General features: G+C 34.2%; 1 protein-coding gene and 1 long non-coding RNA gene across 11 annotated transcripts in view; one reads left to right on the forward strand and one right to left on the reverse strand.

Moving 5' to 3' along the window:
- DENND4A (DENN domain containing 4A) overlaps window positions 1-14,046 on the reverse strand; it is a 135,912-nt gene that overhangs the window by 63,634 nt on the left and 58,232 nt on the right. For 9 of the 10 annotated variants that reach the window (XM_082383216.1, XM_082383218.1, XM_082383213.1 and 6 more), the window contains 6 exons: window positions 13,237-13,406; window positions 12,174-12,415; window positions 7,828-7,894; window positions 6,368-6,426; window positions 3,865-4,009; window positions 3,428-3,603 (listed from right to left, as the gene is read on the reverse strand). In XM_082383216.1, coding sequence (XP_082239342.1) covers window positions 3,428-3,603; window positions 3,865-4,009; window positions 6,368-6,426; window positions 7,828-7,894; window positions 12,174-12,415; window positions 13,237-13,406 — 859 coding nt within the window. Of the gene's footprint in view, window positions 1-1,388; window positions 2,942-3,427; window positions 3,604-3,864; window positions 4,010-6,367; window positions 6,427-7,827; window positions 7,895-12,173; window positions 12,416-13,236; window positions 13,407-14,046 lie in introns of those variants that run through there. The other variant, XM_082383214.1, reaches the window with a different exon arrangement.
- Window positions 7,904-12,036, forward strand: LOC309624868. The gene is made up of 2 exons (XR_014242182.1): window positions 7,904-10,535; window positions 11,340-12,036. It is a non-coding gene; the product is annotated as an uncharacterized lncRNA (long non-coding RNA).

Consider the following 14,046-nt stretch of genomic DNA (forward strand, 5'->3'; position numbering starts at 1 on the left):
ACTACAATGAGAAGCCCACGCACTGCGACGAAGAGTAGCCCCCGCTCGCTGCAACTAGAGAAAGCCCGTGTGCAGCAATGAAGACCCAACACAGCCAAAAATAATTAATTAATTAATTAAAAAATATTAGATTATTTGAATAAAGTATAACACTCCAAAATACTTTTATAACTATAAAAGAGGACATCAGCTTGACAGTGATATCTTTGTTTCTAGATGAACTCCTATAATCTCCTTTATACAACCTTTACAACACAGTTAATCCTTTTTTTTAAAAAATTTATTTTTATTTTTGGCTGCGTTGGGTCTTTGTTGCTGTGTGTGGGCTTTCTCTAGTTGAGGCGAGTGGGGGCCACTCTTTGTTGCGGTGCACAGGCGTCTCACCACGGTGGCTCCTCTTGTTGCGGAGCACGGGCTCTAGGCACATGGGCTTCAGTAGTTGAGGCACGCAGGCTCAGTAGTTGTGGCTCGCGGGCTCTAAAGTGCAGGCTCAGTAGTCATGGCACACGGGTTTAGTTGCTCCGCGGCATGTAGGATCTTCCCGGACCAGGGCTTGAACCCTTGTCCCCTGCATTGGCAGGTGGATTCTTAACCATTGTGCCACCAGGGAAGCCCATGATCTTTAAACTATATATGGAGTAGGAGAAGAAAAGAGCATGGTGATAAAACATGATAAAGCTTTCGGACTTAACTATAGCTTTGTTGATTCCACTCTCTATTTATTAAATCTTTTTTCTATTTCAAAAGCAATAAATACTCATTTTAGGAAACTTGAAAAATGCAGAGAAAAAGGAGAAGAAAAGTAAATCACTTATGTTCTAACCACCAAAGACATCATAGCACCGGTGTGAAATGGAATTGCTGAACTTTTTTTTTAATGTTCCCTAAACTTCCCACAGAACAAAAAGGGCAAATATCACTTTGAGAGAAAAAAGAGTGGATGGGAAAGCTTAAGCTGACAAAGAAGAACTGTCTTGGAATCTACCCTATCTTTCCACAATGATAATAAAATACAGATAGGGCAGGGTCAAACTGCAGATGTCCTGCTGTGAGATTTTATTTCATCTATAATGTGACCAGGACTATGGAACCCTGTATTAAAGTGAGAACACAATGTAAAAACACTTTTGACATTATTTTCTTGCTAAAACTTTAAAACACAGCACTCCTACTGTGCCTTAGCATTCACTGTGTGTGTGCCTGACTTGCTAACTAGATTATTAGCAACTTAAGAGAAAGGAGTGTATCTGGTTTGTCTTTTTATTCCCAGTGCCTAGCAAAAAAAAAAAAAAAAAAAAAAAAAAAAAAGGCACTCAAGAGATGTCTGTAGCATAAGTGAATGAACAGTATTTTGGTATCATTTCATCAAATTACTATTATTTACTCACATAATTTCCTCCTCTTGCCCTTGATATCATCACTGTAAAACTTGGCTCGGGAGAAGAGTTTTACTGAGGGACTTCCCTGGTGACGCAGTGGTTAAGAATCCACCTGCCAATGCAGGGGACACGGGTTCGAGCCCTGGTCCGGGAAGATTCCACATGCCGCAGAGCAACTAAACCCATGTACCACGACTACTGAGCCTGCGCTCTAGAGCCCGTGAGCCATAACTACTGAGCCCACATGCCACAACTACTGAGCCCAAGCACCTAGAGCCCGTGCTCTGCAACAAGAGAAGCCACTGCAATGAGAAGCCCGTGCACCGCAACAAAGAGTGGCCCCTGCTTGCTGCAACTAGAGAATGCCTGCGCGCAGCAACGAAGACCCAAGGCAGACAAAAATAATTAAAAAAAAAAAAAAAAAAAGGAATTTTATCTAATACCTGAGTTTGGATCTATGACAGCCTTCTGCATTTTTATTCATAGTAAGTTCCATTTATAGGATTACTATTGCATAAGTAGTTAGCCAGTAATTAGTGGCAGAAGTAATAGTTATGGAGTCAGACAATGATAGTTTCAAAATCAGTTCTGGCAGTTTTAAGTTATGTGCCTTTTTATAAATTACTTAAAAATCTAAGCTTTGGATTTCTTATCTGTCTGTCAGACTGGTTGGTAAAAACTACCTCACAAAATACAGAGAATAATATGAGATACCTTAGGCTATGCATACAGCTTTATGCCTAGTACATATGAGATATTAATTTCCCTTTCTTCAGAAATTTCTTGACATTCATAATATATTCCTTATTATATGTATTTATGAGTCAGAGAAGGGAAAAGGAAACCACAAATTTCATACTCAGATTTTTCTGTCAAATTTCAGGTTGAGGCTCCAGAAATTCAGGATGAAGGAAAGTAGAAAGCTATTAATTCACTAGTTTAGTCCTCCAATAGGTTTGGAAAGGCCATAAAACCAAGAAGGAAGACCACTGATGAGTGCAAACAAGTCATGTTTCTTTGATTCTTTAACTCATTAGTGATCAAAACAAAGTTAAAATAATAAGAAAAAAATTCTTTTAACAAATTGAGGAAAAGTATAAAAGTATAAAAAGAGAGAAAATGTATATACTTATTTGCCACCCTGAATTTCAATTTTTAAAAACATTATGTCATGTAACATTAACAACTGGCCAAAAAAAAAGAGATACTACTTTAATATTTGAAGAATTAAATATTTCTGGTGAAGTATGAAATGTTCATGGTAAAGAATCTTTGACGCTATTTATCCCATATATAAAATGGCTTTAATGCACAAAGTACATCCCATATTTTCTTGGTTAGGCTTCTGAAAGCATACATGCCTTATAAAATTATTTTTTGCTAAACTTTTCTAATGGTTTAGGCAGTTGAGGTTTTGACATATAACAATACTAGAATTAATGTAAGATTTCAGAATTAAATCAAAAGGCGTTAATATGAAACATGCTTATTTAAAAATGGAGAAAAACCTATCTCACAACTACGTACTTAAATTGTAAAAGGTATACTAGCTTTTAGGCTTTACTAATAGGGTAACTTGCAGTTATTTTAAGTATGTCCTGTGGATGCAACGTGGTATTGCATCAATTTCCTCTTCCCTGAAGAGCTTAAGTATGATTAAACTGAAAATAAACAATACAAGAGAAAACACTGAATTATAAAAAAGCTGTAAGTATACAGTTCCAGTAGCTTAGCTACAACTTAAATATTATTCCAATAGAGAGAGAGAAAATTATAAAATCCTTACATTTCTTACATAAATTTCTAAGTAAGCGTAAGATTATAATATTTCTCAAATATTGAAAGAGCTGAGGATTAAAACCTTCTCTAATACACTAAACCTATCCCATCAAAGTATAGTAAGAACTGATTCAAAGATGGTAAAAACCCCAAATATAAAAACAACATAGCTCAAAAGAATTCTAGTTATCATTCACAAAATATACATTTACATACATACACTACAAAGTTGTAAATTACTGGAAGTAGAATCATTAAAACGAACTTACTGAGAAATTGTGTTGGTATCTAGGTCAACACAACTGACATCTGGTGGAGGGTCATAGAGATCAAAGTATCTTGAATCAATTCCTACTATGAATGGACATGGTGCACTCAAGACATCTGCTAAAGCCAGTGGGCAGAGAGGAACATAGGGGCATGGCCAGTGGAAAGGGAAAATCATCTTGGATAAATAAAAGAAAAGAGAATATTTAGCTGTTTGACATTGAAGCATAATTCATCAGCACACACAAAAAACTGTCTTTCAAATATTCATACCGAAAGTAGTATAATGCTTGTTAAATAATTACAACTAGTGTTAGTGGCCAGAAAATTGAAATTCATTACACTCTGAATTTTAGTTAAGCATTAAAACAGCTTTAAATTATATGAATAATTAGGTTTAAAATGAAACTGACTGCCAATAAGAAACTGTGATACTCACAGACACTAATGCTTCTGTCACACTAGTAAGCACTGAAGGCCGTAAGGAATGAATAAGAATCTTATGTTCTGTTACTGCAAACACCAGTAGTGTCACAGCATTTTCAGGGCCCAAATTCTGAAGTAATGTTGAAAACTTGCCACCACTATAAATCCAAACAAAAATATATAATTAAAAAAACAGAGATCAAACACCTCATTATCCAAAATAATTTTTAAAAGTTCATGATTAGGGTAGGATTATAGTTCATATTACATATTTAACTTTAAACATGACTGTTGCTCTTATGTAGGGAAAACACTGCATCAGAAACACACTATGAAAATAATGAAGTTTTATGGGGTTCTGAAATCATTCGATTCTTCTGCGTTGTATTAAATATGGAAAATGAAAAGTCATCTGCTTCATTTTATATAAAAAGATGTGCCATGTAGATAATGTTCCAATAAAGAATTCAATGTATAAGAAGGGTGCTTTGGTTGAAAGCAAATCGTTTAATGCCAAGTTTTTTTTCTTTTTTTTTTTTTAACATGGCTCATCTTCCTCTGTAATTATCAGAAAACATACGTGACTTACAGGCCCAACTTCCTTAAGGTAAATACACATCTCAAAATTTGGATTTAGAAATAGCTAGATTATCTTTACTATTGTAATGATAATATTAATTAAGAGCCACTACGTGATGATACACACATACAAAGCAAATTAATAATCAAAACTTAGACATTGTACATGGTTAACAAAATACTGCATTAACAAAGTAAATGACTCTGGGCTTCCCTGGTGGCGCAGTGGTTAAGAATCCGCCTGCCAATGCAGGGGACACGGGTTTGGGCCCTGCTCTGGGAAGATCCCACATGCTGCGGAGCAACTAAGCCCGTGTGCCACAACTACTGAGCCTCCACTCTAGAGCCCGCAAGCCACAACTACTGAGCCCGAATGCCACAACTACTGAAGCCTGCTCGCCCAGAGCCCGTGCTCTGCAACAAGAGAAGCCACCCAATGAGAAGCCCGCGCACCGCAATGAAGAGTAGCCCCCGCTCGCCGCAACTAGAGAAAAGCCCGTGCGCAGCAACAAAGACCGAACACAGCCAAACATAAAAAAATAAATAAATTTTTTAAAAAATTAAAAAAAAAAAGTAAATGATTCAGTAAGCTAACCAGTATTTCATCTCTATAATGTTAAATAATTGGCTTCACTGAATTAACTTTTTAAAAATAAACCAAAACTAATAAAGTCTCTTGGAGAAATGAACACATATGCCCACAAAAAACTTGTGCATGTTCATAGCAGCATTATTTATAGTAGCCCAAAAGTAGAAACAACCCAAATGTCTGTCAACTGATAAATGGATAAGTAAAATGTGGTATATCCATACACTGAAATATTTGTTGGAAATAAAAAGGAATGAAGAACTGATACATGCTATAATGTGGATAAACATTAGAAACATGCTAAGTGAAAGAAGCCAAACACAAAAGGCCACATTTTATATGATTCCATTTATATGAAATGTCCAGGACAGGCAAATCTGAAGCGAAAGAAGTAGATCAGCAGTTGCCTAGGGCTGGCAAGGGGGCGTGTGTGCGTTTGTATATATAGGGATGGGAGGAGTAAGGGAGGGTAACTGCTAAAGGGTTCAGGGTTTTTTTGGAGCTATGAAAATGTTCTAAAATTGATTATAGTGATAGTTGCAGAACTCTGTGAATGTAATCATTAAATTGTACAATTTAACTGGGTGAATTGTATGGTATGTGAATTATATATCAATAAAGCCATTACCAAAAAATAAAAAAAGGCTCTTGGGTAATGTAGAATTGTTTTAAAGTAGTCTCAGTCAGTATTTCTAATTTATTCTCAGCTCAAACAAAGGTTAAGAAAACACTGGTCACTCTGGGCCAAGACCTGGTGATGAAATAGTCTGCAATTCTTACAAAATTAATGTCGAAGATGGCAGCTGGTCTCCCTTAGGTATGTGCTACAAAATAACTTAATTATATTGTAACTATTTCCCTGCTAGAAAAATCACACAGCTAATTAAATTTCAAGAAATGATACTTTAGAAAAAACATATTTCATAATCTCTCTGAACTTTTAAGGTGATGAAATACATTATTCTATTCCATGGGCTAGTATTTATAAGTAACTTTTTATTTGGGGGTTAAATTTAAAATTAATTGCATTTGAATGTTCTTCAGAGGATATTTAAAGCTAAAAAAAATTGTTTTCATAATCTACAGACATATATACGTATTTATGTAGTTGTATGTACTTAATCATAATAAATGGATACACAAAATACCAAACACTATTGTAAAAGTTTTTCTGTGTTCTTTAAGACCTTTAACCTCACTGTTAAGTAAAAGAAATTTAGGTAAGAAACAATTAAATGAGAAGTATTTCCATCAACATTTGCAATTTTCCCTAGGAAAGAGAGAAAATACTTGAATGTTACTTTAGCTCACACTACATTTAGAGAAACACAAATGAAGTTTTACTTGCCTTAGCGGAAGAGGTGAAGAAACAGGCTGACTGAGAATCAGATTATCATGTGGTGATAACTGAAAATAGATTAAAAATAAAGTATTTGAAATATAAAGATGAACTTTAAAACACCATCTTCCAGAAAAAAACATATATATATAGACGATGCCCATAAAGTTTCAATATCCCCATTCACCAGTATAGGAACCATCTATATCACTTACTAAGATCCTGAAAAATATGTCCTGATGTCTGACCTCTTCTAACTACTAACTCTTCTTATTCTGAATCCTATCTCTTTTCTTCTGTTTCTCAACATTCCCCTGATGCCATTTAACAAATCTGTATCGAAAGACTAAATTATTCATTTAATACGGTAAAACCAGAGTTAGCAAACCTATGGCCTCAAGGCAAATCCACAGGCCACCTGCTTTTATAAATAAAGTCTTATTTAAAAAAAGCCATGCACATTTGTTTACGTGTTACCTATAGCTCCTTTTGTGCAATGAAAGCAGAGCTGAGTAGTTTCCAGAGAGACAGTATGGCCTTCACTGTAAAGACTGAAACACTGTTTCAACCTCAACATAAAAAACTTGCCAACTTCTGCTATAAAACATATCTTTTATGTGTATTCAAACTGATTGCGCTATATGTATTCTGGCACTAAATACCAAGAAGTAACTTGGGATGATATGTAGATATGCAGACTATTTATAAAGCTTATCAAAATGATATTTTTCTAGACATTTTATCTGTATCAATATATTAATGCAATTAATTTAATCTACATTTAAAATTTTATGCAGATTTATACAAATTTGCAAATATCTATTTATAAATGATTTCTCATTTTGAATGATACTGCATTAAGGGCTGTGATAAATACAAGGCACATATAGTGATAATACATGAAATATTTTCTCAAAATCACTTCAAAAATCGTGATTAAATAGATTCAAAAGACAACTTACATATAAAGAGCATAGACAAAAAAGAAATGTAAACAAAAGACGAAAGATAAAGTCAACAGGGAAAAGAGATGGGGAAAATAATTTATGTTCACTTTAAACTTCCTCCTCTCACAAAGATATGAGCAATTCTTCCTGCAATATATGAAAACACACAGCTTTTTCTTTTATCTCTTCTAATACATTTAACTTAGGGAATAAGTGCCAAAGGCACAAATGTTCAAATACCAAGAATAAATTTAGGGAAAGCAGTCCCTTTTTACATGTTCAAAACGCCTACTGCTGTCTACTTCTTTAACTCTGCAACGCTTTATCTAAGAGGAAACATTAGATGTCTGTCTGGGAGGCAGTTAATAAAACCATAAGGGTCCAAACTCCAACGTAAAACAGTATCTGGTTCTCTTTTGATTTCATTTGATTTTTTTACCCATATAAAATTGTTATTCTTATGGTACATTTTGACAGAGTCAATAATTATTTAACAGAGCACTTACGTCATGAAAATCTTACCTGAACTAAAATCCGTGGTCTCTGAGGAGATGGAAAAGGAACTTTATGCATAAAATGAGAAATATGCCTTAAAAACAAACAAACAAACACCTGATTGATTCCAAAGTGAATACCATATGCTATAAAGGTCAACATGTCACCACAAGTCCAGGTTGAGTCAAAAGCTCTGTGTACCTATAATTTCAAAATCCCTGCTACTACAAAAGCAAGTGAACAAACAACAACCAAAAATCGTTTGTCCCAGGAAAGTTCCTTCTATCTAAACCCACCCAAAAACTTTTCATATTAATACTTTCTCACATTCAATAACGTTTGTGTTATTAATGTCTGAAAAGCCACTGTAACTTCTACCTCTCCCTAAGAAGATAACAAACAACGTAACAGAGATGTGGACATTACCAAAGAAGCTAATTCTTGCATATACTTTTTAGTCAATTGCTCATATTTTTAAAATGAAGCAACCACTGAGTACTCCAGAAAAATGAAAGAGTTTAACTGTTTCTAAAACATGAACAGTATACTTTCTATTAACAATAGGTTAAAAATTCTATTACTGATTTTATGGGTTTTTTCCCCAGAAGAGAACAGATAAAAAGCTAGATTGATGGGTTTTGTTTTGAATACCATGGAAAAGAAAAAAGGCAACAATAGTGAACAATCCTTTTTTAAGGAATGAGCTATTTTATTTCTCTATTACTTTTAAACTATTTCCAAATCATCTTGGTTTCAGAACTGAGATAATTTCAACTGGATACAAAACATCAGAAGAGAAAATTATTAATTTTTTACAAACATGTTTTGACTGCCTGCTATATATAAGATACTGCCAGACATGTTGGGAATTATTTTTTTAAAAGCCATATACTACCAGTTTCTACTACTAAGGCACTCACAGTCTAAGAACAAAAAGATAAGGGGAATGAGTTCCAGAGGACACACATCTGCTTGCATTATGTGAAGTAGTTAGAATAGCAGAAAACAAAGTGTGATCCATGAATACCTAAAGATCCCCAAGACCAATTCAGGGAGAATCTGCAAGGTCAAAGCTACTTTTTAAAGACACTGTTTGCCATTTTCACTGTGTTGATATTTGCACTGATGGTGCAAAAGCATTGTGGATAAAACTGCTGCCCCTTACTATGAATCAAGGGAGTGGCACTGAACTGTAGCTGTTGTATTCAGTTTCACTTAAGAATGTCTCGGATGAAGCAGTAAATACTATTAATTTTACTAAATTTTGACTCTGCGGTGTATACTTATAAATAATCTGTGTGATGAAAGGGGAAGAATGCATAAAGCACTTCTGCTGCATACAGGAGTATGATGTTTGTCTTGAGGAAGAGCACTTGTGTGACTGAGTTGTGAGTGAATTTAGCTGTTTTTGTTTTGCTTTGTTTCCAGAGAATGCCATTTTTCCTTGAAAGAACAAAAGACATATTAATGTTATCCAATGTGGGTATTCAGTAGATATTTTCTACATTAAAATGAGCAAAGTGAGGCTATTGCTTCAAGAAAAATAACTTACAGTACTTGTTGCCAATAATTAAATTCAAGCTTTCCAATAAAAAGAAATGTAGTACTGTCACATGGTACAATACGGATGAACCTTGGAAACATTACGAAAAGATGAAAGGATCCAGTCAAAGAAGACCATATAAGTTGCTTAGACCTGAGTGGATAAGTGGGGAATGGGGCAGGACACCTAATGGGTATGGGGTTTCTCCTAGGGGGTGAAAATGTTCTAAAATTAGATTTTGGTAATGGTTGTACACCCTGAGAATGCATGTTTTTAAAAAACATTGAATTGTATACTAATTTAAATGGGTGAACTGTGTGATATGTGAATTATATTTCAATAAAGCTGTTTTTAAAAAGCCAAGGGAGAAATCAAAATGGAATACTAAAACCTTTTTCTCAGTTAACCCCAAAGGAGGAACAAACAAATAAGTAAATAAATTCAAGCTTTCAAGTAAAAATTAGAATCTTGCTACCATAAACTTGACAATTTCTCAATACTCAAAAATTTTTCTGATGTAGGTGGTTATATTCACAAATCTGATTTTTAAATTTTGATAATGAGATGTATCTATGTTAACTCAGTGAACCAGTATTTTCCAAATGACCAATGTACGATGCTACAAAATCACACATGTATAAAAGTTCCACTCAAAGAGACAGACCAATAGATTTTACTGTAACAGAGAAAGTTCATCACTAAAGTTTTAGATTCCATACTGACAGTAACCTATAATAAACTATACTTGTCAGGTTTTGGTGCAGTGTCAAAAAAGAAAATCCACAATTTTCTGAAAAGACTATTCAAATGCCCTCCCTTTTCCACAAACATATTTGTGTGAGGCCACGTTTTTTTCATTATGTCAACCAAAACAACATATTGCAACAGACTGAAAGCACAAGCATATATGAGAACCTAGCTATGGGACTTCCCTGGCAGTCCAGTGGTTAAGACTCTGTGCTCCCAATACAGGAGGCATGGGTTCAATGCCTGGTTGGGGAACTAAGATCCCACATGCTGCATGGCCAAAAAAAATTAAAAATAAGATAAAATGAGAACCCAGGTATGTTCAATTAAGCCAGACATTAGAGATTTGCAAAAAATGTAAAACAATGTCACTCTTCTTCCTAAGTTTTTTGTTTTAGGAAATGGTTATTAAAAAAAAAAAGATATTTATGATAACATGTAACAGGTTTATCATTTTTTTTTTTTAAACATCTTTATTGAAGTATAATTGCCTTACAATAGTGTGTTAGCTTCTGCTTTATAACAAAGTGAATCAGTTATACATATACAATATGTTCCCATTTCTCTTCCCTCTTGCATCTCCCTCTCTCCCACCCTCCCCATCCCACCCCTCTAGGTGGTCACAAAGCACCGAGTTGATCTCCCTGTGCTATGCGGCTGCTTCCCACTAGCTATCTATTTTACATTTGGTAGTGTATATATGTCCATGACACTCTCTTACCCTGTCACATCTCACCCCACCCCCTCCCCATATCCTCAAGTCCATTCTCTAGTAGGTCTGTGTCTTTATTCCCGTCTTGCCACTAGGTTCTTCATGGCCTTTTTTTTTTTTTTTTTTTCCTTAGATTCCGTATATATGTGTTAGCATGCTGTATTTGTTTTTCTCTTTCTGACTTACTTCACTCTGTATGACAGACTCTAACTCCATCCACCTCATTACATTTTTTTTTTTTTTTAAACTTTGGGTTTTTATTTATTTATTTATGGCTGTGTTGGGTCTTTGTTTCTGTGCGAGGGCTTTCTCTAGTTGCGGCAAGTGGGGGCCACTCTTCATCGCGGTGCGCGGGCCTCTCATTATCGTGGCCTCTCTTGTTGCGGAGCACAGGCTCCAGATGCGCAGGCTCAGTAATTGTGGCTCACAGGCCTAGTTGCTCCGCGGCATGTGGGATCTTCCCAGACCAGGGCTCGAAACCGTGTCCCCTGCACTGGCAGGCAGATTCTCAACCACTGCGCCACCAGGGAAGCCCAGGTTTATCATTTTTTAAAATAAATTAATAAATATTTTTGAAGTTCTCAGTTTTAATTTCTAATGTAGTAAATATTAATAGATATAACACGTTAAAAAAAGCTCTTTGGGGGTGGGTCTTCATTTTTAAGAGTATAAAGTGGTCCTGAGACTAAAAAATTTGAGAACTGGTGGATTAGAATACTGAGATGTGGGCAGAAAACTGCAAGGAAAAATTATAAAGTAATATTTTACATTGACTGTTCTTATAATAATTCTATCACTTTCAACTGTCATTAGAATCACAGAATTCTGCCGAAGAACACAAAAGAGCTTAAGTGATAGATGATATAAAATAAACAATAGTCAAATAGACAGTGGTGATGTTTAGATCTCATTTGTGTCAAACCTTACTACATTAAAGATTATTCAGTTTGAGTGATCTTAAAGTAAATCACAAAAGTTTTAAAAAGAATAAAAAATACGTGTATCTAATTTTTCCTTTAAATTCATGATATCTAAAAATAGTAAGGAATATTTTAAAGGTTCATATAAACCCAAATTACATGTAAAATAAGAATTAACAAAACCTGTAAAAAAAAATGCTAATTAGGATCTCCAAACTTCAAAAGAGTATCAAAAAGATGAAACATTTATTTCATTTTGTTAGAGATAAAATTATCTAAAATAACAAAACTGTAGGTATAATAGAGAAATATTACCTGACTGAATCAACCAAACTTTTTTTCTCTTGAAAAATCTAGCTTCCAAATAAAATTTACTCAATTACCAGTATAAATACACCACACATAATGGAAAGAGCTGCCAAATTTTGAACCAAGAAGGCTTCTAACTTACTTCTCAATTGGAAGGACATGAGGTCCAGAGATGGAATAACGATATAGAAAAGTCAGAAACTTCCTGAATGCATCAAAAAAAGGCCAGTGAGAGAGAAGACAGATGCATTTACTAGTGTGAACTGTCTTGGAACTATCAGACTTCTCATCTGCTGATGATGCTAAACCCAAAAGAAATCTCTGTTTTTCTGTGAGATTCTCTTCGGAGTATGGTTCATAAAACTGAATAGCAGCACCATAGACCTGGAAAACAAGTAATATATTTGATAAATATGCCTTATATCATTTATTCCAATCACATCATTAGTTAAATATTTAATGGATGAGCTATTAGGAGCCATTATATGCCTATGAGCCAAGCAAGGTGCCAGGTACCAGAAACCCAGTGGTGAAGAGACACCTCTCTTGCTTTCTTGAAGTACGTTAAAACATCGACAACAACAACAAAACTACACAGCACAACTCTCATGTCTCCTTATTACTGGGAAAAAAAAGGTGTTTTAATTAAATTGCATTTGTTTAATAAAGAGTAAAAGCAATTGTATCAATATTCTCTATAAGAAAATGATTGAAAATAATTATTTAATAGAGAGTGGGACAGAATTTTAGATAAGGAAATAAATATTCCAACTTCATACAATTCACTGAATTTCTCTAGACCTCAATTTCCCAATATATAAAATGAAGATGTTAGACTAGATGATTTCCAAAGTCCATTCCAACAATATAACAGTTTATGATTCTAAATAACACTGCATATTTAATAATCTCTTTAGTATTACTTTTAAGTTTCTGTAACACAGAAAATGAAGCAATGAAGGATCATCATTTGATGATGAAAAAAAATCTTTCACTATATTCACAAAAGAAGCACTTGGGTATATGGGACAGAATGAAATTCTCTTTTCCTGTGTCTCTCGATATAGTTATTTTAACAAAGTGGAAGAGGTGCGTGTAATAGATTCAATTTAACCAGTTATTTTTTCTATTGTTCCTGCATATAAAACTTAAGACTTGAAAGTATACAAGAAATTTGCAGATATCATTTGTTAAACATATAGTACCTTTTCAGCTGAGGCTCCAGTTAACACAAATGTAGAAAATACAGGGAGAGGGTATTTGCTATTTGGTGGCCAACATTCAATAGTTGCACCCATTGGTAAACAAAATAGGGGAACAGATTCTGGGAGTGAGAATGACTCATAATCTTCTTGAGGGTATCTACAAATTAGACCTGTAAAAACAATAATAAATATTAACTCATCATGTCTTGAATTTAGGGGCTCATAATTTGAATGATGCTAAAATGCTTTATTATTTAACACTTTTGGAAGACCAAAACATTACATATATGTTCACCAAGTAACTCTGAATACGTTAGTAGGATTCATATAGATTTTAATCCTCAAACTATTCATATTAACTATGTAATATTTATCAAGCTTCATCCACAAAGGCTAGTAAGGTAAACAAGAAAAGATTATTCTAAAGAAACATACACAAATATAAACACACTCCTAAAAGTTCATTTTGTGGTCACACTGTCTTAAAGCATATGAACATACTATTTTTTTTTGAAATGTTCAAATGCATATACCCACTTCACTAGCTTTCAATAACTTTCCCTTGGGGTTTTTTTGACACGTTAAAATAGATAGTCTATAGGACTATATATATAACTTCTAGGACAAATACAAGAAAAATACACATAAAAATAGAAGTCACATATTTACAATGTCTTTAAAATAGTATCAGCTTAACCGCAGCTTCTGAATAATCCCAGAATATATGAAAATAGAGTTTCAAGTGGTACATTATTTCATGTTAAATAGACTAGTCTAGAGAGTAGTTCAGGTATCTTCTACCTAACAAAC

Source organism: Balaenoptera borealis, assembly GCF_965194805.1.
Source record: "Balaenoptera borealis genome assembly, chromosome: 3".
Classification (NCBI taxonomy): Eukaryota; Metazoa; Chordata; class Mammalia; order Artiodactyla; family Balaenopteridae; genus Balaenoptera; species Balaenoptera borealis.